Genomic DNA, 25,091 nt, shown 5'->3' on the forward strand with positions numbered 1-25,091 from the left:
GGTGGCTCTAATTTTTGTATTCTTTTCAAAGTTAAAGACCAGCCCTCAGCCGGTCTCCCCCGTAATAAACCTTTGCTTATTAAAAAAGATTTTGAGGAGTCGCTCATTAACCATAATCTAATTGAATCTATTGATTTTACTCGTACCAATCACATGATAGTGAAAACATACAACGCAGCATGTGCCAAAGAAATTTTGGCAAAAAAATCAATATTAAATATTCCTACAGAAAGTTCACTGTTGAACGACGGAACCACGACTCGGTTCCTTCTTCGTAACATCCCTATCGAAGTTAGCCTCAATGAATTAGCCACTGAATTATACGAACAAGGAGTATACAGCAAGGAACTTCGCAGATTTTCTTATATCAAAGAAGGAGTCAAACACCAAAGCGAGTCGGTTTTAGTAACCATTTACGGCACCAACCTTCCCTCCTCAATCAAATTGTGGTACACGAACTATAATGTGGAACTGTTCATAGATAGACCAAGGGCTTGCACTAAATGTCTTCAGTATAATCACAGCTCCAAAAATTGTAATTCAGAAGCAGTATGCGGCCGCTGTGCTGAACAGCACACTACAGCCTCTTGCGGGAGCAACACCATTAGGTGCGCACTCTGTCAGGGGGATCACTTGGCCTCAGATAAACTTTGCCCTAAGTACATCGAAGAAGCAAATTTTTTAAAATTTAAATGTATCAATTGTTTATCTTTTCCGGAGGCCAGGCGCAGATACCGCAAAGAAAAAAATCAGTCATTCGCCCAAGTTGTCAGGATAGAAGGTGTCCCTAACTCCCAGGAACAACTAAACCTTAAAGTCGAAAGTATCCTCACCGAGGCTCTAAAGAGGATGGAGGATAAGTTCAACCAAATTGTCGAAATTCAGTCAAAAATCTTTGAACAAGCAATGAACAGTACCCTCTCTAGCATTCAAAATATGGTCACCAATATTTTTTCCAAATTGCCTCTTAGCCCTGAGCGTCCCAGGAAAGTTCCTAACGCTTCTAACCCCACGTCCTCTAATGCTATGGATACCTCTGGCAACTCTCCTCAAGTCAGTCCTCCCAGCTCCTCCCTGCCCAACCAGACCCCCGCCCTTCCTCCCTCCTCTCTTGGTCCTCGGTGACAGTGGGCCTCCCTTTTTGGTCCCTCCCTCTTTTTGGCGCTTTTTCTTCCCTCGGTCCGGTGGGCCTTTTTTTTCTGTTTGTTCTTTGTTGTCGCTGAGGGTGTGTCTTTAGTCCAATGGAACTGCCGTAGTATCTCGAATAAGCGCCCGTACTTTAATCAGTCCCCTTTTTTTGATCACAACATTTACGCTTTTCAAGAGACTTTTCTCAAAAATGACCATTTTTCTTTTTCCAATTCCACCATATATCGCAAAGATCGTGGAGTGGGCGCGGGTGGCGGCCTTATGACCATCATTCCCAGAACCTTTCCTTCTGCTGAAATTAACCTCAACCGGTTTCATTCCCCTCATACCGAAATTCTTGGCGTCAGCATCTGGAACAATAACAAGCAAATTGACATCATCAATATTTATTCTCCCAAAGGCAAAATTCAAACAGATTGGCTTGAGAACTTAAAAAATTCCCTCTCCACGTCCTTCTTTATTCTTGGAGACTTCAACCTTCATCATAATTACTGGGGCAGCTCGTTCAACTCCCCCAACGCTGACTCTCTCGCCAACTTCATTATCAATAACAATATATGTATTATCAACAACTGCTCCCCTACTCATAGGGCCCCCTCCGGCGCTCACTCCCTTATCGATATTTCACTTTGTTCAATAGACCTCTTCCCCCTCTTAAATTTTTACGTCCACCCGGACCTCTTTGACTCTGACCATTACCCCATCATCATTGACCTCTCCCAAATTTTTACCTCCAATATCTCTACAATTCATCTGAAGAATAGCCATATTTGGAATCGCGTAGTAAACCACATCAATAGCAACTTCCAGGACAATTCTGACTTTCAAGAGCTCCATAATCTTTTTATTACTGCACTCAACACCAACAAGAAGACTCACACAGATCAGAAATCTAAATTCCCTCCATGGTGGACCCAAAAATGTAGCTTCCTTCTTAGACAAAAACGAAAGTTCCTCCGAAAAGCAAAAAAAAACGTCTCACGTGACGACTGGCTCAAATATAAAAATTTCTCCGCTAATCTTCGTAAAGAAATCAAAAAAGCTTCTCGCAACTACTGGGACAATATATGCAATAGTCTTGGTTCCAGCAAAAATGCCTATCGCATGATTAAAGCCATCGTCTCTAATAAATCCAAGGGGATCACCGAGTCAAACAACATCATCAATATTGGAACCACCTCTGTCTCCTCCGCCCTGGCTCAAGCCAATGCTTTCTGCTTCCATTATTGTTCCCGCTCGTCTCTTCCTGGCATCCCACTCGACTTTAACTTTAATCATAGCCACCATTTAGATAAAAACTTCACCATTCAAGAACTGAACATTGCTATCAACCATATGAAGAACACCTCCCCTGGCGAAGACGGGATCCCCGCAAAAATCTTCAAACTTATGCCTGATAAAATCAAAAACAACCTCCTAAAGAACCTAAACTCCATGTGGGGCAACGTCACCATCCCCGAAAATTGGAAAACTTCTATCATTATTCCTATAAAGAAGCCTAATAAACCCGCTGCTGACATCTCCTCTTACAGACCTATCGCCTTAGGTTCTGTGTCCGCCAAGTTATTTGAACGTCTCATTCTCCGCCGCATTGTTTCGTGGTCCATCTCCAAAAATCTTTTTCACAGTAATCACCTTGGTTTTCTCCCTTTTCGTGACTGTAACACTGCTTTAACTAAATTCTCAGAAGACATCCAAACAGCCCGCAGAAACAAAAAGTTTATCTTTTGCATCAAACTCGACATTAAGTCTGCTTACGATAGCGTCTGGATTGACGGCCTATCATGGAAACTTTTGAAATGCGGCATCAGCGGTAAAACAGCGTGTTGGATCAATAAATTCCTTTCAGCCAGGGTAATCAAAGTTCGGTGGAGAGGAGCCACCTCTTCCTCCCACACCCTCTCTTCTGGGGTTGCCCAAGGATCCGTTCTGGCACCCCTGCTTTTCATGATCTACATGCATGATATTTTCGAAGATATCCCTTTTGGAGCAAAAATACTCATTTACGCTGACGACATCATCATTTTTTCCCAAGCTGACACTTCAGAGAATGCTAAACTTAAAATTGAAAAAACCCTCTCCCATATTACCCAGTGGACCCAAAATTGGAGACTTACAATTGCTCCGGAGAAAAGCGTAGCCATGAATTTTTCTAGAAAAAGATATTCTCCCAACTTCCAATTTCATTATAATGGGAAAGCCATTCCCTGGGACACCAGCATGAAATTCCTTGGAGTTATTTTCACTAACAATTTTTTATTCAACAGCCACATAATTAATCTTCAGAAAAAAGCTTTCCAACGCCTTAACTACCTCAAAATCGTAGCTAATAATAACAGCGGCACCAATGCTAAGAACCTTGTTATCATCGCAAATAGCCTCATTAGGGGATTAATTGACTACAGTTCTATCGTCTACGACGCGGCTAGCCTTTCCAGCCTCAATAAGATTGAAGTGATCTACAATAGCGCTCTTCGATGGGCTCTCGGCCTCCCTCGTTGGACTCCTCTCCCTATCCTCTACCAGGAAGCTAATGAAAACCGTATCAGCGACAGACGTTCTTCAATGATTATTAAGTATACCCTCCATCATTTCTCCCTTGATTGGATGTCTCCTATTTCAAATAAAACTAAAGAACATAGTATCGATAACCGCTTCAAAAGAGACAATCACCACATCTTTCCCCGCCTCTTCGACTATCTCAGAGACAACAATATTCACTATAACAAAATTATAAAGAAAAGATTTAAAGAAGACCTGATCAACATTAATAATTTTTACATTATCTCAGATGGCCTCCCTTTCCAAGACAAGAATATCAACTCGACTATAGCACGCTCATACTTTTCTGAATATCAAACCAATTTTCTTCAAGGTAAAATCATCCTCGGCACAGATGGATCAAAGAATAATAATTTCACCAGTATCGCTGCTATCAACGTTTCCCATAATATCAATACTGCGGCCATCATTAATAATAATGCCTCCATATTTACAGCTGAAGCCCTAGCTATATCCCTTGCTATCATTGAATTCGCCAATAGCTATGAAGATTATGTTCTCTTTTCTGACAGCAAATCCAACCTAAGTGCCCTCTCTTCGTTCAATCTGAAATCCCATTCAGCTATTTTTTATGCCATCGAAGCAATTGTTGAAGCCCTGCACAAAGTCAAATCTATTACCATTATTTGGGTTCCAAGCCACCTCGGAATTCCGGTAAACGAAAAAGCTGATCTCCTTGCCAGAAATGGGCCCTTTTTAAGCCGCCCCACGTACGATATCGCCTCTGAAGACATCATTACCATGAACAAAAAAGAACTCAAGTCAAAAATCAACAGCGACTGGATTAATTGCAAGTATTTCAACCATAAACCCTACCTTGGATCCATCAAAGACTACATCAACTGGACCCCTAACAGAAAACTTGGAGTTCTCCTAACTAGACTTCGAACTGGGACTCTCCCTGTCAACAAGACTCTCCATCGTTTCAAGTGCAGCGTCTCCCCACTTTGTCCCCTGTGCAATCAAATCGAGACAATTGACCATTTCCTGCTTCAATGTCCCTGTCTCTCTAGCCTGCGGCTTTCCCTTTTTACTCGCCTCAATATCTCGGATCCCAATGTTCCTCTCGCCCACGTGATCTCTCGTATTTGTGCCAATTGTTCTTCCATCCGTGCTTTTTGCACTTTCCTCGCTTGTTCCAATCGCTTTTGAGTTTTTTTTTTTTTTTTTTCTCTCTCCCCCCCGCCCGTGCATCTCCCGAGCTCTTCCTCCCTTTTTTTCCTGCCGTGGTACAAGCCTCCTCTCGTAGGACAGGCAAAAACCACTCAACTCTTTCAATCAATCAATCAATCAATCAAGAGAACTATGTATGGAAATAGTAGCAACGAATGGTTTTAAAGTTTGTTCTTTTTATCATTAAATCAGTTATTTTATAAAACGTAACGTTTTTTGTTTCGAAATGCAAATATCCTAAGTAAAGAGTTCTAAAACTCATATGCTGCACACGAAATATACACATCATGAATTGTCAACCTAATTGGTTGCAAATACTGTATAATGAATTGCTGTCAAATTGGGAGCATATATTGCTTTTATTAGGAACTTTTGTTGCAGTAATCTTCGTTATGAGATTCTTTAGAGAGAGGCGTTTGTTTTTTATATTGTTCGCAACTAAATGTATGTAGAATTTCAGAAAGATTCTTGGGATATTCATTATTTGGAAGTTGACCCTTACGTGGAACATGTCAAACTGGCGAAAATTTTTCCCATTGCTGAAATAGCTGTTGCAGTTTCTGCTCCTCATATTTTCATTTTAAAGGAATCAATCTCCTTTAAAATGGAATGGAACTCCTTGTTTTAGTTGATGGCTTGTTTTTTTTCTTTCTTTCTTTAATTGAACTGTTTGAAATTTTAGTAGTTTAATCCAGCAGGGTGGCGACAGATCAGGGAACTTCGAAAAAAATAACAAAAAATCAGTGAAAATTGATTTTATGAAGAATTTTTTTTTTTTTTGCTTTACAAAATTAAGTATATTCTAATTCCCTACACATTTTCTGCCAATTATCTGTTCAAAGAATTTTTTTTCCTTGCATTTCAAAGTTTGTTACTAAAGTAAGCTAAGATTTTTTTTGTTTCATGCTTAAATCATTTGAAATAGAGTTAGCTTGTGTACTTGAGTAAATATCTTTATTTTTTTATTATTAAAATGCTGTATTCATTCATTAAAACCTATGTTCTTGATTAGGAAAAAGATCTCTATGAACGGATGTAGAAAGGTTTCATCTGTTTTGCATAAATATGTCAATTAGTTATATAAGAATAACTACATTGCTTCTATTCTTTCACTATTACTTGTTATTCTTGCAACAATTATTATACTGTTTGAAAATTTAGTTAAAAATAATTTCAATAACTTTTTAGTTCTACCATAAATTCACATAAGTTTTTAAGAGTGATTTTAATAGTTTCTTAAAATTCTTACGCTAAGTGGTTTCTGGAAGTAAAGTATTTAAAAAAAAATTTCTATAATCTTTCAATCTAGAAAAATTTAATATACTGTTTTGTAGATTTTTCCCCCCAAAAAATTGACTTGATACGTTTTTTTTTTTTTACCATTTTGTTAAAAAAGTAGCATCTTTTAAAATATATCTTTAGTTCATCAACTTTACACAACTTAAAACGTTTAAAATACTGCATTCTATACAAATATACAATGGATTTCAAGTAGAGCAAAGAAAGGAAACCATTATCATTGGTCAGGGAAATTTGGTGAACTTAATCGGGGAAATCAGGGAAAAGTCGGGGAACTTTTTTTCACAGTTCTTGTCGCCACCCTGTCCAGTGATTTTTTCCAAGAATTTTTTTCTTTCTTTATTTCTTGTAAAATTAAATTATAAATTTCAACAATTTTGAATTCAGTGTTAATGTCTGACTAGCAGCTTTCGGACCCCGATTTAACGAATTCATTGGGACTGAAACTTTTATACGTTAAATCGGGGTTATTCGTAATATCAGAGTATGAAAAAAATTGCACTTCCTTTGTAAGACCTAATAAGCAATTGCGCATAAATATCAGGGTTGGCAAGTTTTTGACAGTCGGAGGTTTTATCCGGTTTTAACCACCGTTTTTACCGTCATTAAAACCCATTTTTGACATTATTTTTGACAAAATTGTCAAAAACCTAACTTTCTGTCCAAAACCTGCCTATGTTTGAATTTGATTACAAAAATACATTTAAAAATTCCTCAAAGTTTTATAGCTTTTGATTTCAGACACTAGAATACATTTTTGGAGTCTTAGAATTCTAAAATAATGTGCAGTAAACAATCCCAAGCATAATTTTAATTCAACAGGCTACTCGTCTGTAGAAAAAAAGAAAAATAAATGAAACAGTTATTATAATTATAGAGTAGAAAATAATTATAAATAGCTAAAACTAAACTTATTGATAATTAATTCTTTTAATTTTCCAACTCTGTAAAAAGATCACTCATTTATCTAGTATACTTTCAAACTAACAGACTTAATAAAATAGATATCGTTTAACTGTCACTTATTTTATTTAGTTTCATTCTAAAAATTTTTCCCCTTGGAGCATGCGGTAGAAAAATACCAGTTTTGTAGCCTTTTGCATACCAAGTAAATTTTTCAAGTTTAGAATGGATCAATCTAAAACTAGAGAAGATCCTCTCAATAAATGCTGAACAACATGAGCTTGAATGTAAACGCACCATGAGTTGTACAAATTTGACAGGAATACCGTAAAACCTCTCTACAACGATATTTTGGGGAACCAAAGAAATACATATTTGTAGAGAGAGATATTGTTACATTGCGGGCCTACATATATTGGAAATTCAATAGAGTATTCCATTTTAATGTTATAGTTTACACTATCTAGGTAGAAATGTATTTGAGTGATAATAAAAATCATAACAATATTATGTCCTGGGAGTTGAACACAAGAATTGTTTGACCTGCAATTTTATTTCCTTTTTTTTAATAGGTAGAAATAACTTTTCCAATGTTTTTGCCTTCCTATTAAAACAATAAATTATTTTTTTTTCCAAACAAAAATTTTTGAATAACCAGAAAGTCACTCTTTTGGCGTACCCCCATTCATTTCTCAAATATACTTAAATTACTCAAAAATGTTATATCAACATCAATGGTTGGTAAAAAAAAAACGTTTTTTTAAACCAAATCAACCGATTCTTTTGGTTTAAACCAGGTTTTTTTGGTTTAAAGCAGGTTTTTTTGGGTTTAAACATTATTTGTGAGAAAAACAATTTTATTTTAAGAAATTCATGAAGATTTCATAAATTATTTATTAAATAATGTTTAATATTTATATTTATACCTAATTTCTTCATAATTAATTAAATAATTAGGAGTTAAATCTTGTAATTTCGTTTCCACATACGTAGAGCTTTCTATAGGGGAATATTGTTTGAAAATCTTTAACTATTAAAAAATTTTACCTAAATGGGCCTTGGTATAAATAATCAAAGAAATGATTTACTGTGATAGTGCAGACATTATCAATTACAAATAATCAAGAATAAATTCTTGTAAATTAATTTCCTCATAATTATAGCTAGCTACAATAAATAAATAAAAGTAAAAATTAAAATCATGTGCTCTTAAACATGTCTAATATACATTACAAAACTTTAAAAATCAAAAGATCAAGACATATTTTGTTTTTAGATTCAAAAAAAAAAAGTTACAGATCATGTAATATTTTACCCGATCAGAGAAAATTTAAATAAAAAGACAAATAGATTTTAAGAAAATCATTACGTTTTCCATTGTAGACATTATTTCTCCTGATTTACTTCATTTAGGAATACAATTTCTTCATTTAAAAATATATATACTTTAAGTAAAATTCTCAGCACAAACTCAAAAGAAAATATTTTTAACACATTTTAATAATGTAGACTATCATAAAAATTAATGTTTAATTGATTCTTCTCCCCTTCATATAGGGGACCTCTTTTATTATATTGGGATCCAAAAAATTCTTTGAAAGGTGAAAATTTGGCATTAAATTTTATCATAAAAGCACAGAGTTACATGAATATTTTCTGTTTTCATTATTTTATACCTTTTCCCCCTTGCTCCGACTGCTTCGTCTATCAAGGATTCAAATGTGTGCAGGGATTAGCGCAATTTTATGCAGACTCCAAGTGCTCTTAGACTACTTTAGTTATTGTTTTCTTGTCATTTAAATATTCTAGCATTAAGATTTATATACACTATGCATTGCTTCAATGATACATAATCTATCTCAATAAATTTTAAGTAAACAAGCTAATTAGGTAATAAATGAAGTTTTAGTTGAAATATGCCTTTTGAACTACTTTAAAATGCAAAAGATTGAAAAATAACTGAATAATTAAAAATTAACTACTTGGATTTTTTCTCCATGTAATTTTAGAAAAAATTAGTTGGTGTGCCTTGTATCTTTCGGTACCTAATAGAAAAAGCTGCATTGATTTGAAAAAAGACAAACTATTAAGCAAACTTGCATTGCCTTTAAAAAAAATAATAAGTTTCTAAATTTCTTATCTTTAATTTGATTCTAAAGCTTCGCTAGTTACTTTGAATTAATTAGGTTTTACTCTTTACAATAATGTGTAAAATTCATGAAAACATCTGGGGGAAAATGATAAAGTTTGTCAAAAAAAAATTTGAAGAAAACCATGTGGTTTGACCTTGACTTAAACCGTGGTTTAAACCATGGCTTAAACCAAACAACCCTGATCAACATTCCACAAATTTAATTTGTAGTACTAAATTAAGCCTACTTAAAGGTGTAAAATAACATCCTTGAACTAAATTTAATTATTTGAATAATCAAGGAATGTCATTTTTAGGTTTGCCCCCAGGTTTCATGTCATTCTCCTGTCCTCCCTAGGAATGAGTTGAATTATTATAGATTTAAAAAAGGAATTTTTTATTTGTTGTACTATAACCATGTTTATTATCACCATTTAGTTTGATTTCTTGAGCATTTTGTTATATGATTTGCCTACCGTTCTTACTAAAAATTTTGAAGTTCAAAAATGGGCATATAACATAAACCTAATGAGATTGATATGATTTGGCTGGAGTTGATTAGTAATAAGGGCAAAAAACTACGTTTAGAGAATATTTATAGGCCACCCAACTTAAGCCAGGGTCAAGACGAACAGATGTTTAATATTATTAGTGACATTTCTAGCAAGGGGTCAGTCATCATAATGGGAGATTTAAATTTTCCAGGAATTGATTGGAATAATTTTTACCATAGTAATAGCAGAGAAGAGGAATTTTTGAAAGTAATTGGTGACTGTTTCTTAGATCAAATTGTAACTCAGGGTACTTGACAGGACGCGATTTTGGATCTAGTTTTCTGCGACATGGAAGGCTCTGTTCAGGGGTTATGTGTAGGGGAACACATCGGAGATAGTGACCACAACAGTATTAGGTTTGGGATTAAATTTGATATGCACAAAGTAGAGAATTTTAGGTTTGTGCCCAATTTCAGAAATACTGACTTTGTGGCACTTCGGCAGTTTTTGAAAGCAGTTTTTTCTTCTGGATTGGACAATAGCGATGTGAATCTTCAGTGGGCAGAGTTTAAGGAAAATCTAGCGAATACGGTTAGGGATTATGTTCCTTTTAGGAGAAAGGGTGTCAACACTAAAATTTGGCCAATGTGGTTCTCCAGGGAAACTAAAGACGCTCTAAATTACAAGCAAGCTGCTTTTCATAGGTTTAGAGAAACAGGTCACAGTGCAGATAGGCTCCAATATTGTAAGGCATGGCGTAAATTTAAGTATTTGGTACGGATTCAGAAGAGAGAGTTGGAGCAAAGACTGGCAGATAACATAAACAGGAATCCCAAGAGGTTTTTTGCATACGCTAATTTGGGGAAAGTTCGAAATAGTCATATTGGGCCACTGGTTGATGAGTATGGAAATTTAATCCAAAACGATAGGGATATTGCAAATGTTCTAAATAACTTTTTTTCCAGTGTGTTTAACGATAACTGTATCTCAACAGTTGACACCAGCAAGACACAAGCTATAGTACAGCTTGAGGATTTTGTATTTTCCAGGGATGACGTTTTACTTCATTTGAATTAAAGAGACTAAGGCTCCGGGGCCAGATAATATTTATCCGAAAATTTTAGTTGAATGTGCAGAGGAATTAGCAGATGTAATCGCAAACATTTTCAATGCTTCTTATAATTCGGGGACAGTGCCAGAGGACTGGAAGCTGGCTAACATTACACCGCTCTTCAAGAAAGGGTCTAAAGGGAGTGCGGGAAATTATAGACCTGTGAGTCTAACTTCGGTGGTTTGCAAAATTTTTGAAACATTGATGAAAATTAAGATAGTAAATTTTCTAGAGACTAATAATCTATTGACTAGTTTTCAGTACGGTTTCAGGAAAGGTAAATCTTGTGCAACTAATTTATTACATTTCTATGACAAAGTTACCATGGCTTTGGACAATAAGAAGCCTGTAGATGTTGTTTACATTGATTTTCAAAAAGCTTTCGATAAGGTACCGCATGTTGCTCTACTTAGCAAATTAGCTGATATAGGAATAGGAGGGAAAACTTTCATTTGGGTAAAAAACTGGCTGACCGGAAGGAAACAAAGAGTAGTTGTAAGGGGAAATTATTTTAATTGGAGTGAGGTCTTAAGCGGGGTTCCTCAAGGATCAGTGTTAGGGCCTGTTTTGTTCATTGTCTTTATGAACGATATTCACAAAAATATTTCTGGGAACATGAATTGTTTTGCTGATGATGTCAAAGTTATGGGGACTGTAAAAAATGAAGAACAAGCAAATCAGCTGCAAGAGGATCTAGATCATATTACGGAGTGGGCTGATAAATGGGGTATGGCTGTTAATGTTGGGAAATGTCAAGTGCTACATTTAGGGCATGGAAATAAGTGTACAAGCTATTATTTGCAAGGTTCAGTCATTAGTCAGGCAGACAAAGTTACTGATTTGGGGGTCTTAATAAGTCAGGATTTAAAGTTTAGCCAACAGTGCAGCATTGCTAGTAACAAGGCCAATAAGATACTTGGGTTTATCAATAGATCTATTTCAAATAAATCTGAAGAAGTTCTTCTGTCCTTATATAGAAGTTTGGTAAGACCCCATTTGGAGTATGCTGTTCAGTTTTGGTCTCCTTATCTTAAGAAAGACATTAATGTATTGGAAAGGGTTCAAAGGCGGGCTACAAGGCTAATAAGTGAACTTTCCCACTTAGATTATGATTCCAGGCTTAGAAGGCTAAAAATGTACAGTCTTGAGCAAAGAAGAGACCGAGGGGACATGATTCAGCTCTTTAAATTTATTAAAACGAAAGATGTTACGGGGCTAAAGTTTAGCACTGAAAACAGGACAAGGGGTCATTGTTTTAAGCTATTTAAATCTCAGGCTAACATGGATATTAGGAAAAATTATTATTTTAGCAGGGTAGTGGAACCTTGGAACAGCTAACCGGAAGAGGTGGTAATGACTAATGGAGTAGACAGTTTTAAGAGGGCCATTGATCTTCACTGGGGATTATAAATTGACTAGGAACCAGTCTAGCTGGGCCCAGAGCCTGTTGCTGGTCGTCACTTTTGTATTTGTATTTTAATAATTCTTGCAGTGGTGAAAAGGACACAATAAGCAGTAAGTCTTCTCTTGTTGGAGAAAACGGGGAAACATGACGAAAGTTGATAAAATGGGATATTTTTCAATTATTGTACAAAAGGGGGGGGGTATTTGAAAATTTTAAAAAATCGTTTTACAGGGGTTTATTGCTGTAGAGAATATCGTAATATTGAGAGGAGGATACGAGTTCACCGGGACCATGAAATATTACCACAGTAGAGGGATTTATCGTTGTATCGGATTGCGTTATAGCGAGATTTTACTGCATTGGGTTTTCTTAGACCTTTCCAACCTTATTATTGCAGAGACATTCCGAACCGAGAACTAATATCCTACATATGATGCAGATTTTGTGTTTAGAGTAGTTTTTTTTACATAGTTATCTGGAGACAAACTTTCTTAAGACCCGCACCTTTTGATGGAAGACATTATTTTTTTTCAACAAAAGAGATATTTTTTCACTTTTAGATTTACAAAAGAAAAAAAATAATTAAAAATATTTAGCTGACTTATAATTAATCATTGCCTGCTAATGTATTTAGTTTTGCTTTTACTCAAAAGAAAAAGGATGTTACATAATTACATAGAAAGATTTTTAGATAAAATTACTTGTAACTAATTGTTAGTTATTAAAAAATTTAAACAGAACCACTTTAAAAACTACTTCAGTTTTAATTTTTGTAACTATTTTTGTGGTATACAAACTAATTTTAAGGAATTAATTTTATTTTCATGAAATTTTTTAATTTAATTTTTAGTTTACTTAAATGATAAAAAAAAATATGATGAAATCATGTTTGAGGATGAGGGATCTCATATGTTTATAAAAAATGTCAATAATGGCTGTATTTGAGATTTTGATGTTTTTGAGTTTTCGTCAGGTTTTTGACGTCAAAAACCCAACTCTGATAAATATCCAAAAGAAGAAACTGTGCACTTTTTGTTCAGCATTCCACAAATTATTACACACTAGTTAATTTGAAATTATAAAGTTTACTGAGTAATAGATATTTGACAATTTCCTTGATACTTGACTCGAAATAGTTCTCGTTCGACTTTATGGAATGAAGAAAATACTGTGCCGTTTACAACCTGCTGCATGAAGCATGAGATACGTTTTAAGTTTCCAGTCCATTTAAGGTATTAGAAAAAGTAACAGTTTTAACGGGAGTTTCATTATTGCTTTCTATTTCAGAATCGCTATTCATTGGTTGCCCCACTTGCCCGTCAAAAATTGCTGATTTCAATAAAGTGATTTTTTGCTTCCAACAAAATGGATATGCCATTCGGAAAACAATCTCAATATTTCCTAACTCATATTGACAAAAAAAAATTTTTTTTTTTGGCTGTTCAAATGATTTGTTAATTCGGGGTTTATTATTTGTTAAATAGGGGTTTTTGCTTTTATTTTAGTCGGGAGAAAAATAAAAATTTGCTAAATTGTGAAATTCATTAAATAGAGGTTCCTTAAATCGGGGTCTGACTGTACTTTCTTTGTTTTGATTAGGGTAAAGGTTTTTTAAAATATTGCATATTCTACCTTATCTTAAATAACAAAACATTACTAGGGATGCACCAGATAGTGTTTTTACTGGATTCTGGATATCCTGCGCATCTTCATTTGCTGGATTCGGATATTCTGCTGTTATCCGGCTTTATAGTTGCTTTTGGTTACACATTTCATGGTCGCATATTTTTACAAGTTGCTTCAAAATAATAAATCAAACTTCTTTCACACATCATTTCTTTAAGAATATATTGTTATTGAATAGTTTTATTATTCACATTTATCTTAACAATAAGTCATAATTGTAATTAGACTTGCATGACAGAAAAAAGCAGTAGAAACAAAATAACTTTGTAATAAAGTAAAATACATTTTCTTGTTTCCGGTTTTGTAATGCCAAAACAATATTTTGCTTTGAAGATCTTTTTGTTAAGAATAATACACATGTAAAAATTTTCTAACATACAAGTAGAAAAAAAATACGAAAACAGACTATGTTCACTTTTTTAGAAACGAATTAATAATCAACTTAAAATTTTATTTTACTCCCAGAAAATAAAATTACACATTCTTTAAAGGTGCAAATTAACATCTTAAATTTATTATTAAGATTTATACTAAGCACGTTTTTTTTCTAAAAAAAACAAATTAATAAAATTTTACTTCAATATGTAACTTAAAATGTTACTTTACATCCAAAAAATAGAGACACACATTCTCGAAGAAGCAAAATAACATCTTAAATATATTATTGAGAGCTATATGCGAAACAAGTTCATTGTTTTAAAAAACTAATTCCATAAACTTATACTTAAATAATGAACTCCAATCATGTATGCTAAAAAATAATGCTTTAATATACAACTAATTTTCTACAACTACCCCCATTTTCCTAATCTTTTTTTATGACTGAAATTTGAGAAATAAATGCTATGTTTTAAGAGCAATATGTGCCATGTATTGTATTAATTACTACTCAATCATTTCAAGCATAATTAATAGGGAAAAACTTTCATATTATCTTTGAAACTGGTTAATTCGCCATTTTGTGTTGAATTTTGGAATGTCATGGACTCAAAGGGCTAGTTTGATCTCATCCCTTTTCTGCTTGATTTTAAGAATTCTTTTTTTCTGGGGTGGGGGGTGGGGGGAATTTCCTCCTTTTTACTCTTTGATCACTCTCATCACTGTGATGTGTGAAATTTTAAAATTTTATTCACTGATAATGGGACATCCCAGTCAATTGCGCCTCTACCTGCATTTTGGAAACAATGATTTATTTGTGCATGTGTATATATAATATGTATCATGTTTTTCGCCCCCTCCCCCCCCCCCCCAGAAAACTTTTAAATGGTGTACCTAAAGTTGTCTAATCATTTCTCCGATGAGTCCTTAAAATTTTTTAGAGAGTCCTTAAAAAGTCATTTTTTTTTATAGAAATGAGTATGAACCCTGCATACGCTTATTATAAAAGAGTCGGGTAGAAAATCGTTTGAAATAGTTGAATAATAATGAAATTCTTTAATTTGTAAATTGAAAGTGTCATTTATATTTCTTATAGTTTCATTTTCTTTTGTAGAGACTGAAAAGCAGAAAGATGATTTTGAAGTGTGTAAATAACATTATGTTGTAAAATATGTGTGCCAACATTTTATACTTTCTGTTCGAATTGCTGGATAATGCAAGCTACGGTATGATATCAATAATTCTATTTCATACACTGGATCATATTTGTTGCTTAAATTTTTAATTGCAGTTTGTTGTATATTAATGAAGTAAAATAGTTTTTTGAAAACTTGTTATATTTTAACATATCATTATTTTTTATCTTATTTTTTACTGCCAAACTTATCACTCTTCCAAACAGAATGTTCTCTCATGCATTTTATTTAGCAAACAGAATGAGCTTATTAAAAGCATCATGTACAAATTTTTAAAGCACAATGTTGTTAATCGTAAAACTGAAATATTCTTGTACCTTATCAAATGCCATGGAAGCAAGACTTTTATCTACTGATATGACTTTTGTAACACTGAAGAACAAGTAAGACTTTTACCTACTAAGTTCTTTAACCTTCCTTTTACTTGCCATGGAAGTAGTCAAATTTGCATGTAACGAGATTAAATGGACTGTAATATTTGTTTATAAAATGCTTATGAGTTTGTGCAATAAATCATAAAAATTCATGCTTGCTTTGTCGTTTTGGTAAAATTAGTTTAGGTGTACATTGGCACGCTTCCAAGTTTGTTCGCATATGCTTTAAGGAAGCCCCCCCCCCCCCCCGCCCCACCTCTCAACAAAATTAAACAAATCACATAGTCGCTATATTTGACCAATATTTGTCGGATGAAAAGTACACACATTTCCTTTAAATTTAATTCAATGCATAAATTATTACGCAATTATGAAAAAAATCCAAAATTTTATAAAATAGGAAACATTACAGGTTTTGCAATTTGTAATACACTTTCTCTATTTTTTCTAAAGCACAATTTTCTGCATTATAAATTAAAGTGATAGTTTTCGTAAATGCTTATAATTTTACGTATTTTCTCGTTGTTGAATGCATGAAAACTGAAACCTTGTGTAAGAATACCAATATATTTTCAGGAAAATACTCTATTACTTTCTTCTATATCTAATATATAAAAGAAAGTATTGGATTCGTGCAAATTTTCGAATTTCGAATTTTGACGGATTCGAACGTTTTGAGGTGTGCTGAGTCCATTTCGACTATTTTTGGAAAATGTCTGTCGGTCTGTGTGTGTATGTGTGTGTGTCACGTCTGTGTGTGACCAGTTTTTTGTGGTCGCTCTACAACAAAAACTACCGCAGGAAATCGAACGAAATTTGGTACACATATGTGCCCTTATGTGAACTTGTGCCCATTGGTTTTTGGCGCGAATTCCTCCAAGGGGGGTGGAGCATTGGGACGTTTTTTGAGTTACGCGGGCTTGCTATTCCTCAGGAAGTAACTGGCGGAATCAAATAAAATTTGGTCCATATGTTGCCATTAATAGGAACAGGTGCTGATTCAATTTTGGTGTCAATAACTCAAACGGGGGTTGAGCTATAGAAAGTTTTTTGTCGTCAATTGTGACTGCTGTATCTCAAGAAATAATGAACGGAATGAAAGAAAAATTTATCGGCTAGTAGCCCTTAGTGGGTATAAGAGCTGATTTTATTTTGGTGTCAACAGCTAAAAAGGGGGTAGCGCAATAGCCCGTTCTTTTTTTCCATTGTGAGTGCCCTATCTCAAGAAGTAATGCTACGTTCTGGTTGAAATTTGGAATATATGTGAATCCATATGTAAACAGACTTTGGTTCAATTTTGACGCTAATCGCTCCAAGAGGTGTTGATTTTTTGTTTTTTTTTTTGCGAATAAAAATAGCTTTATTAATGCAACAATAAGAAAGATAAATCGTAATAGATTGTCGTCTGCGTATTTCTCGTGATTTTAATTGTATGGAAATGACCGGAAATATTATATGAATGATTTAAAATTTTTAATTGTTGCCATCTTATGTTTGTTAACAAATAAAATATTTGTAATTAATTCAAGCAAGGCTTTTAAAATAACTTTCAATTTTGGCTCTTTGCTTTGCTTTTGTAATAATTCAGACATTGGGATGGTCGTCAAGTTTTTGCATGTGTAATTTTGTTTTTGTTGGGAATATTGCTTCCTCTTTAAGCATGGGGAGGGATCAGAATTATAAGAAAGATATAGAAGAAAGTTTCGTGATGGCCACAACATACTAGTTTTTATTGTGTTCTTAATGGTGAATTCACCCCATCGTATGAGAAACAGTTTTTCCTACTCTTTTTGCAGATATAGGAGAAAGATGATTCAAACTTCAGACGATGCTTGTGAAAATAGTCGTTTTGTGAGCTGCAAAAACTGAAAACGCATGAATGGGAAAAAATTTGCGGGACATTAAATCCCATGGGATTTTGCTCTCAACCCCACTGTATTAATCCTGCTGAATATTATGGAATTTCGGGAGTAAAAACCCTAGTACATATGTGTCTCCCATCCCTCAAAAACGGTATGCTGTAGAAAGTTGAAATTTGGTAAGTAGACTCCTAGTGTGGTCTAGTTGTGCACCTCCTGTTTTGGTTGAATTGGATGTCCAAAAAAGTGTATTTTGCACTTTTTTTGGGGGGGGGGGGGGAATCGTTGTTAATTTCAATGTAAACTCAAGTGGTGTTATAATTTGGCGGACACTTGGCGATATATCGCCAGGTTTTAGTCGCCAACTTGGCGACAAATTTGGCATTTTTTAAATTTTTTAATCCAGTTTTGATTTGGTGTTATTGGCAATATTTAGAGAGAAAACCATTGAAGTCATGTAATGCACACATCAGCTCATTTTCTTTGTAATAAAAAATAAAGCAAATTACAAATAATTATGAACTAAAAGAACTTACTTGAGGAGAGGAGTTCAATTTATTACTCCTTTCTCTTCATAAAAACCACTTTAAAAAAAAAGTTTCAGACTTATTACTCAGCACTGAAAAAATAACAAAATTTGTTTTTGAAATAATTTTTTTTTTAATATCACTGTACCATGTGCTTTTTGTATAGAATTTGTAAGACTATAGGGACTATTTGTCAGTAATAAATTAAAATAAAAAATATTAATAGCCCCCTACTTCCTTTTGTTTTCTCAATAGCATGCAACACTAAGCATATTGGGCACAAATATATTTGAGTTGCACAAATATAAATGAATTTTCCAGTTTAAATATAATTTATTTATTGAATCGATCAACATACAGGGCTCAAAATTAACAGTACTCCGCTGGTCCAAGACTACAAAAACACATCCATTGAACTAGTTGACTATAAATTTTAGTGGTCCATGAGAGCAGTGAAGTTTTATTTATGTTTTCCTTTAAAACATTTTAAGCACAATACTTTTTTTTCGACTATCAAAAGAAAGTTTGCATTTTTATTTACTATGTTTAAGACTTCTTGGCAAGAAAAGAATGTTAAGAAATTTCTGCAGCATTGTAGCATATTTTTTAATTGCAGCATAATTCCTCTCTCCCAAAGCAACAAGATAGAAAAGACAATTCTGTTGTCTTAATTCCCTAGCCAGTATTGGTGTTATAAAAACCTACCTGTTATTTCCTCAATCACTCAAGCATGTCTATTGAAAATTGCTCATTGACTCTATTTGTCACATCAGTTCATTTCGTTTTACATATTAGTGCCTTTTTTCTTTATTCTTTCATTATTTAAAAATTAGGATGTAAGAACAGACCGCTAGAAATGTTTATAGACACAGACCAGTAACTTCTTTTTTAATATTTCTACCTCTTGGCACACCCTAAAATGCCCAATAACAAAATCAACATCAGCCCTCATTTTCCAGATTTGTAGCCCCATAGTATATACAATAAAGTTAACATTTTTGAACAATAAAAAAGTTCATTTTAATTTGGTTTTCTAAAGTTTCACTTTTTTTCCTTTTAGAATGATGCTCAAAATTACGTTCTTTATTATTACAACATTGTGGACATTAACTACTATTTTAGTTTTGATCAGACCTAAAGCTCTTGGTGCCTGCATTCATGATCAAGTCGTTATTGATAATGTAGCAATGGATTATGGACCAATTAGAGCAAAGCGTGACAATGAGAATACTTTTGATTCTCTCAAAATATTCACTCATGTTGATGAAATAGATAAAACTTTATCTTTCAATGCAATTGCTAATATAGAAAATGCATTGAGGAAAGTTACTGAAACTCTTGCAGGAATTTTTAAAGGTAAGTTTTTCTCTGCTTAGTAGTTTTCAATTTTATATGAAGTATATATATAATGCATGTTTTCTTTTAAAATGTTGGTTTAGAAAACTATCTTATTTTTAAAAAAATCAACAAATCAAGATGCTTCTTATTATACTTTTTTTAAAAGTAAATTTTTAACTTTTTTCAGTAGAAAAAAATCACGAAAACGATCTGATGGTTTCATCCCTTACCTCAATTTTGTTTTGTATATAATATCAACAATTTTAAGTACTTTTTCACTTGGTAATTTTCAGATTCAGCCTCTTTTACAGACTTAAAGGTTAAAATATAAAGGTCAGTTGCTTTTTTTTCTGTTTTGGGAGATGAACTATGGGGAAAAGGAGCTGAGGCACTTAATTAACAAGGCAAAAGTTAAAAGCATTCTAAGAAAGGGAAAATCAATTTTTAATCGGAAATTTGAACCTTTGCCATTTTTGCTCAATTTATTGTGGAAAATCATTTTTACAAAATTTGAATCCAAAGCTTATCTTAAGCAAGCCAGGTGGTTTTTAATGATTAAGCTTGGGAATAAAATCAAAACTTGAAGATGAATGGAATTCATTTTTGTTACGGAAATTAGCTTTTGTTTTGTTGCCATGGTTATGTCTTTTAGTTCCTTTGTTTTGTTTCTTTTTTCCTTAGCATTTTTTAAAATGTACTTGATTTTCTAGCAATGCACATCCTTTTGTCTTATTAAAATGAATTAAATTGAAATATTTTAACTGTAAAATGAAAATCGCCAATATGTTCCATATTGTAATATGTGCTGTTGTCAGTGTGGGATATTAGTATTTCATTTTGAGGAGCAATGCTGCTCCTTAAGTTCTAATATTGAGGAGCAGCTTTACGACATTTGCTAATTTACGTTTTCAACAAGAAAAAAAACAAGTTTTAAAAGATGTAATATTTAATGTGTGCATTTAAAAAGTTTTGAACAATGATTTCAGTTACAAACTTTTATCACTTATCTTTTACAAATTAAAGAACTGGTGCAAATGGTGATTCTGAAAACACAAGAATATTTGAGGATGAAAATTTGAAGAAAATTAAATTTTACCATTAAAAAAATTAAAACAATTTGTACCCAGTTTATAAAGAAAAATAATCATCAGAAAAGAGGGAAGGGAAGAATGAATGGATGCTTGTTAGACAGGCATGGTAAAAAAAAAAGAAAGTAAAAGATGAAAGAGTTATGATTGTCATTGGGAATTAGTTTAATACACAAATTTCAAGTTTGAATTGCAAAATAATGTTATATTTTGGCATTTAAAAATCTATTCAGTGATTTTTTTCTACATTGCAAAATTTTTGATGCAATTCACGATTTTGTATCGTCTTGAACTGCAAACTGTGATTTGATGCTACTCATTCCTACGCCGGCTGTTGTAACAATTTTTCTTAAATGTTGATTTTTGGATAAAATGCATTACTTTGCTTTTTAAGTAAAGAATACTTCCTTCCTCTTTAATAAACTTTTGTAAAACTTCTGTTGGTTTCTGTTAGGCACAAAATTTTACTTTTTTTTTCTTTTGTCTGAATCATAACTAAAATTGAAAATTAGATAGTGTTAGATTCATTATTAATTGAATACATTTATATTACGTTAAATCAATAAAAAATTTTTTTTTAAGTTTCTTAAATTCAAAAATCTTAAACTTAAAGAAGCTTACAGTCAGGGCCGGATTTAGACTTAACAGGGCCCTTAGCTATTTCAAATATGGGGCCCCTTTTGTAGTTTCTCTTGGTGGTGTAAGAGGCAATTTTTAATTTTTTCCCCCTTTACTATGTTTTTCTCTTTCCTCCAATACATACAGCAATACTTTTACTTTTGTTAATCATGTTTTAACTTGTTTTCCCCGATGTCCTGTTTGGATTGACCGTAAGAGGGGGAATGGTATAAAGAAAGTGACGAAGGATTCCCCTTTAAGTGGAGCGTGGAATATTCGTCACTATAGGGGGAGTCCGGGAGTTTCACCCTCAGAGGAAATTTTAAAAAATAGATATAAAATTCTGCATTTTGAAGCTGTATAAAATGTAAGTTGGAACAAAAGAAAAAAAAGACAGAAATAGGAAAAAAAAAAACTTTTTAAAAGTTATACAGTAAAACCTATCTACACCGATACTGTTGGGACCTAAAAAAAATCGTGATAGGCAGGTTATCATTATAGGTAGTTTGATTATTCATGCTGACATTTTGCAAGGGCCAAAAAAAAAGATATTGTTATAGACAGGTTATCTTTATAGACAGTATTGTTATACACAGGTTTCACTGTATCCTCTTTCAAAAATTAAGATAACATACAGTAAAAATGACAGCAGTTGACAAAGAGAAAGAGTGCAGGAAGAGAAAAGACAATGCATTGTTACTTTCTCACATTGGCTTTCGGTGCAATTAGTTTTTAATCACCCACCGACAAATACAAAAATGAATTAAATATGAAATGATCATTAGTAAAAAATTCTTTTAAATAAGTTATGTACAGTTTTAGAAAATATGTAACAAGAGAGCAGGGGCGGATCTAGAGGGGGGCCATGGCCCCTCCCAAAGCCTTGTGGTTGTAGGAATTTTTTAAGAAAAAAAAAGAAGAGAAAATATTACAAGAAAATGAAAAAATTCGACACATATGTTATATTTCAAAAGAAATTATACCCCTCTCCTTAAAATGGAACTATGTATTATTTCCAAAATTTTACTCCATGGTTAACATCATTTATTGATGCCAACTTAAGACAATCTCTAAATGCTGCTGTCCTTAATGATGTGTCAGAGTAAATCTATCCTTATTGCTTACGAGGCTAAAGAGAGCCTAAATTTGTGTTTTTATGGATATAATTTCGAAACTTTTCTGGGAGAAACTCCATTTTCCCATTCTCCTCTACAAATGCCACAAAAGATAAACCGAAAATTGCATTTCAGGACTTTAATTTGAAAAATTTTTCAACAGAGATAAGCTTACTCACTTTTATCCCTTAATTTACCAAAAAGCATCCTAAATGGCCTTTTTGATGGCTTCAATTACAAACGATTTCCTATAGGATCCCCCCCCCCCTTTCGGCTAATATCGTGTTCTAAGCACTCTCCTTTTAATTTTAGCAAACATTGTCAAAAATAAAATTTTTGGGGAGTTTGTTAAACTTCGGATGGCCCCTCCCAAAATGATCGGCTAGATCCGCCCTTGCAAGAGAGTAACATACTGTCCATTTGAACAGTTCATAATGAACTGTTCAAATATGTATGCTTGATAAGAAATAACATTGGAGCCCTCTTTGCTTAGGAGTTACTAAGACTTATCCAATTATTTTCAGGGACTCTAGAACAATTAAAATTATTTAACGCACTTCATTTGTACTTTTGAGTCTCTGATATTTTAGTATTTGATTGTAAATTTTTACAGTCCAGTTCTAACTTTGTAAGAAAAGCTATTTTAATTTTAAAAGAAAAAAGAAACTATAGATTTCTCATGACAACAACTTTGCTTCAGTTGCAAGTGGGGAAAAAAACGAAAAAGAATAGAGGTAGTGTATTTTTTTACGTACTAAAAAGATTGACAATAAGCAGAAGAAGTAAGCTAAAAGCAAGCAATAACAGAATTTCCAAAATACAGCATCCGGAATTATATAAATAGCAAGGTATGAACATAAGTGTCACAAAAATTTGTAATGTGTTTCAGAAACGTGAGAACCATGGTTTTTACATTTTTAGTGCAAGATATAGCAAGGAGCTGAATTTGACATATGAGGGAGTGGAAAGCAAAGGGATGTAAGTGGCAAAATTAAAAATTTGGAGATAACCAGTACACATAGTAGGTGAACCTCCCCTCTGTCTTGGGGCAAGAGATGGTACTAGTAGCCCTTGAAGTTTCTGCTATACAGCATGATTTATAAAAAAAATTCAGTGAAGGCCTACCTAGGAGCTAATCTTTAAACGCGTTTTACTCAAAACTTGAAAATGTCCGCTTGCATCCCTTTGCTTCTCACGGCCTCATATATTGGCATTCCTTCTCCCTACCCTCTCTCATGTGTGGTTTGTAGCCACACTTTTCAAAATTTTCATGGTTTTCAAGCACTAGAAAAATAAATTTATTTTTTCAAGTACTTTTCTTTTTTTGTTTGAAACGAATCATGCTAATTTCCGGGAGTTGAGGACCCTAACAAAGCAGGGGCCCTAAGCTATAGCTTGCTTAGCTTGCAGGTAAATCCAGGCCTGCTTACAGTGCTAGCGAAACCACAGAAGTAATGGAACAGAAGGGATACCATAAATCAAATAGCATTTGATAAAAACTTAGTGATACTTCACTAATTTTTAAGTGACAACCCAAAATTCAGTGACAAGTGTATATGAATACAGTGTAATTCATGATTGTTGGCATTCATCCTTGAATGGGTCCAAAACAAAACCAGTTGTAAGCAAGGGAAGTATGGAATAACTGTAATCAAGCATTCATAAAACTTTTTTTTTTCTGAAGTGGCATTTTTGGTTTGTAACAATAAATAAATTTCAATTGAAAACTGGTGCTTAACTTCCAGATGAGGTCCACATTGTAGAAATCTTGATTTGCTTATCTCGTTTGCTGCCCTCCACATATCCTACAAATTCAATGTCTTTGACATTTCCACTGCCAACAGTATTAAGCCACACTTTACAAGCAAACATGTTTTTGTTTTCTTTTGCATTTTTTTTGCAAGAAATGACACTATTGACATAAAAGAGGCTAATCGACTGGTAGTCGAATTTGTGATTTTCTGTGGAACAAAATTTTTTTGACCTGTGAAAACTATTTTGTACTGTGTTTTTTAACAGGCTAAAGAAGAACCCACCTTCTGTTGCTGATTTTGTGTGATTAAACTTTTTTTCTTAGTCATCCTGAAACATTAACAAATGTCAAGAGTACATGAAATACACCGCCAGCTCAGTCAATTCCAGCCGAGGACTGCAGTTTCGTGCTTATTAGCACTCTTCAGCCCGGCATAGGACCAACTGAGCTGGAGGTGGAAAACCTCTTAAGGAAGCCAAGAGAGCCAAACAAACTGGTAGCTAACATAGAGTCAGCACTGACCAGACGAGTGACCGAAACAATGGTTCGGTTCAACTCGAATATTGCAGGCAAGGCAGGTATATTCAGTAAGTTACGCCCTATAGCCAGGGCTAAGGCAGAAATACATGAAATACACCGCCAGCTCAGTCAATTCCAGCCGAGGACTGCAGTTTCGTGCTTATTAGCACTCTTCAGCCCAGCATAGGACCAACTGAAGAGTGCTAATAAGCACGAAACTGCAGTCCTCGGCTGGAATTGAATGAGCTGGCGGTGTATTTCATGTATTTCTGCCTTAGCCCTGGCTATAGGGCGTAACTTACTGAATATACCTGCCTTGCCTGCAATATTCGAGTTGAACTGAACCATTGTTTCGGTCACTCGTCTGGTCAGTGCTGACTCTATGTTAGCTACCAGTTTGTTTGGCTCTCTTG

At 33.7% G+C, this 25,091-nt stretch overlaps 1 protein-coding gene across 2 annotated transcripts in view; it reads left to right on the plus strand.

Annotated features, from left to right (window-relative positions):
• The first annotated feature begins 5,007 nt into the window (after window positions 1-5,007).
• LOC129224005 (ciliated left-right organizer metallopeptidase-like) overlaps window positions 5,008-25,091 on the plus strand; it is a 78,913-nt gene continuing 58,829 nt past the window's right edge. For both annotated transcript variants that reach the window (XM_054858398.1, XM_054858399.1), the window contains exons 1-3: window positions 5,008-5,050; window positions 15,406-15,517; window positions 19,308-19,603. In XM_054858398.1, coding sequence (XP_054714373.1) covers window positions 19,309-19,603 — 295 coding nt within the window. In that variant the 5' untranslated portion in view covers window positions 5,008-5,050; window positions 15,406-15,517; window position 19,308. The remainder of the gene's footprint in view (window positions 5,051-15,405; window positions 15,518-19,307; window positions 19,604-25,091) is intronic.

The sequence above is a fragment of the Uloborus diversus genome, chromosome 6 (genome assembly GCF_026930045.1).
Source record: "Uloborus diversus isolate 005 chromosome 6, Udiv.v.3.1, whole genome shotgun sequence".
In the NCBI taxonomy this organism is placed as follows: Eukaryota; Metazoa; Arthropoda; class Arachnida; order Araneae; family Uloboridae; genus Uloborus; species Uloborus diversus.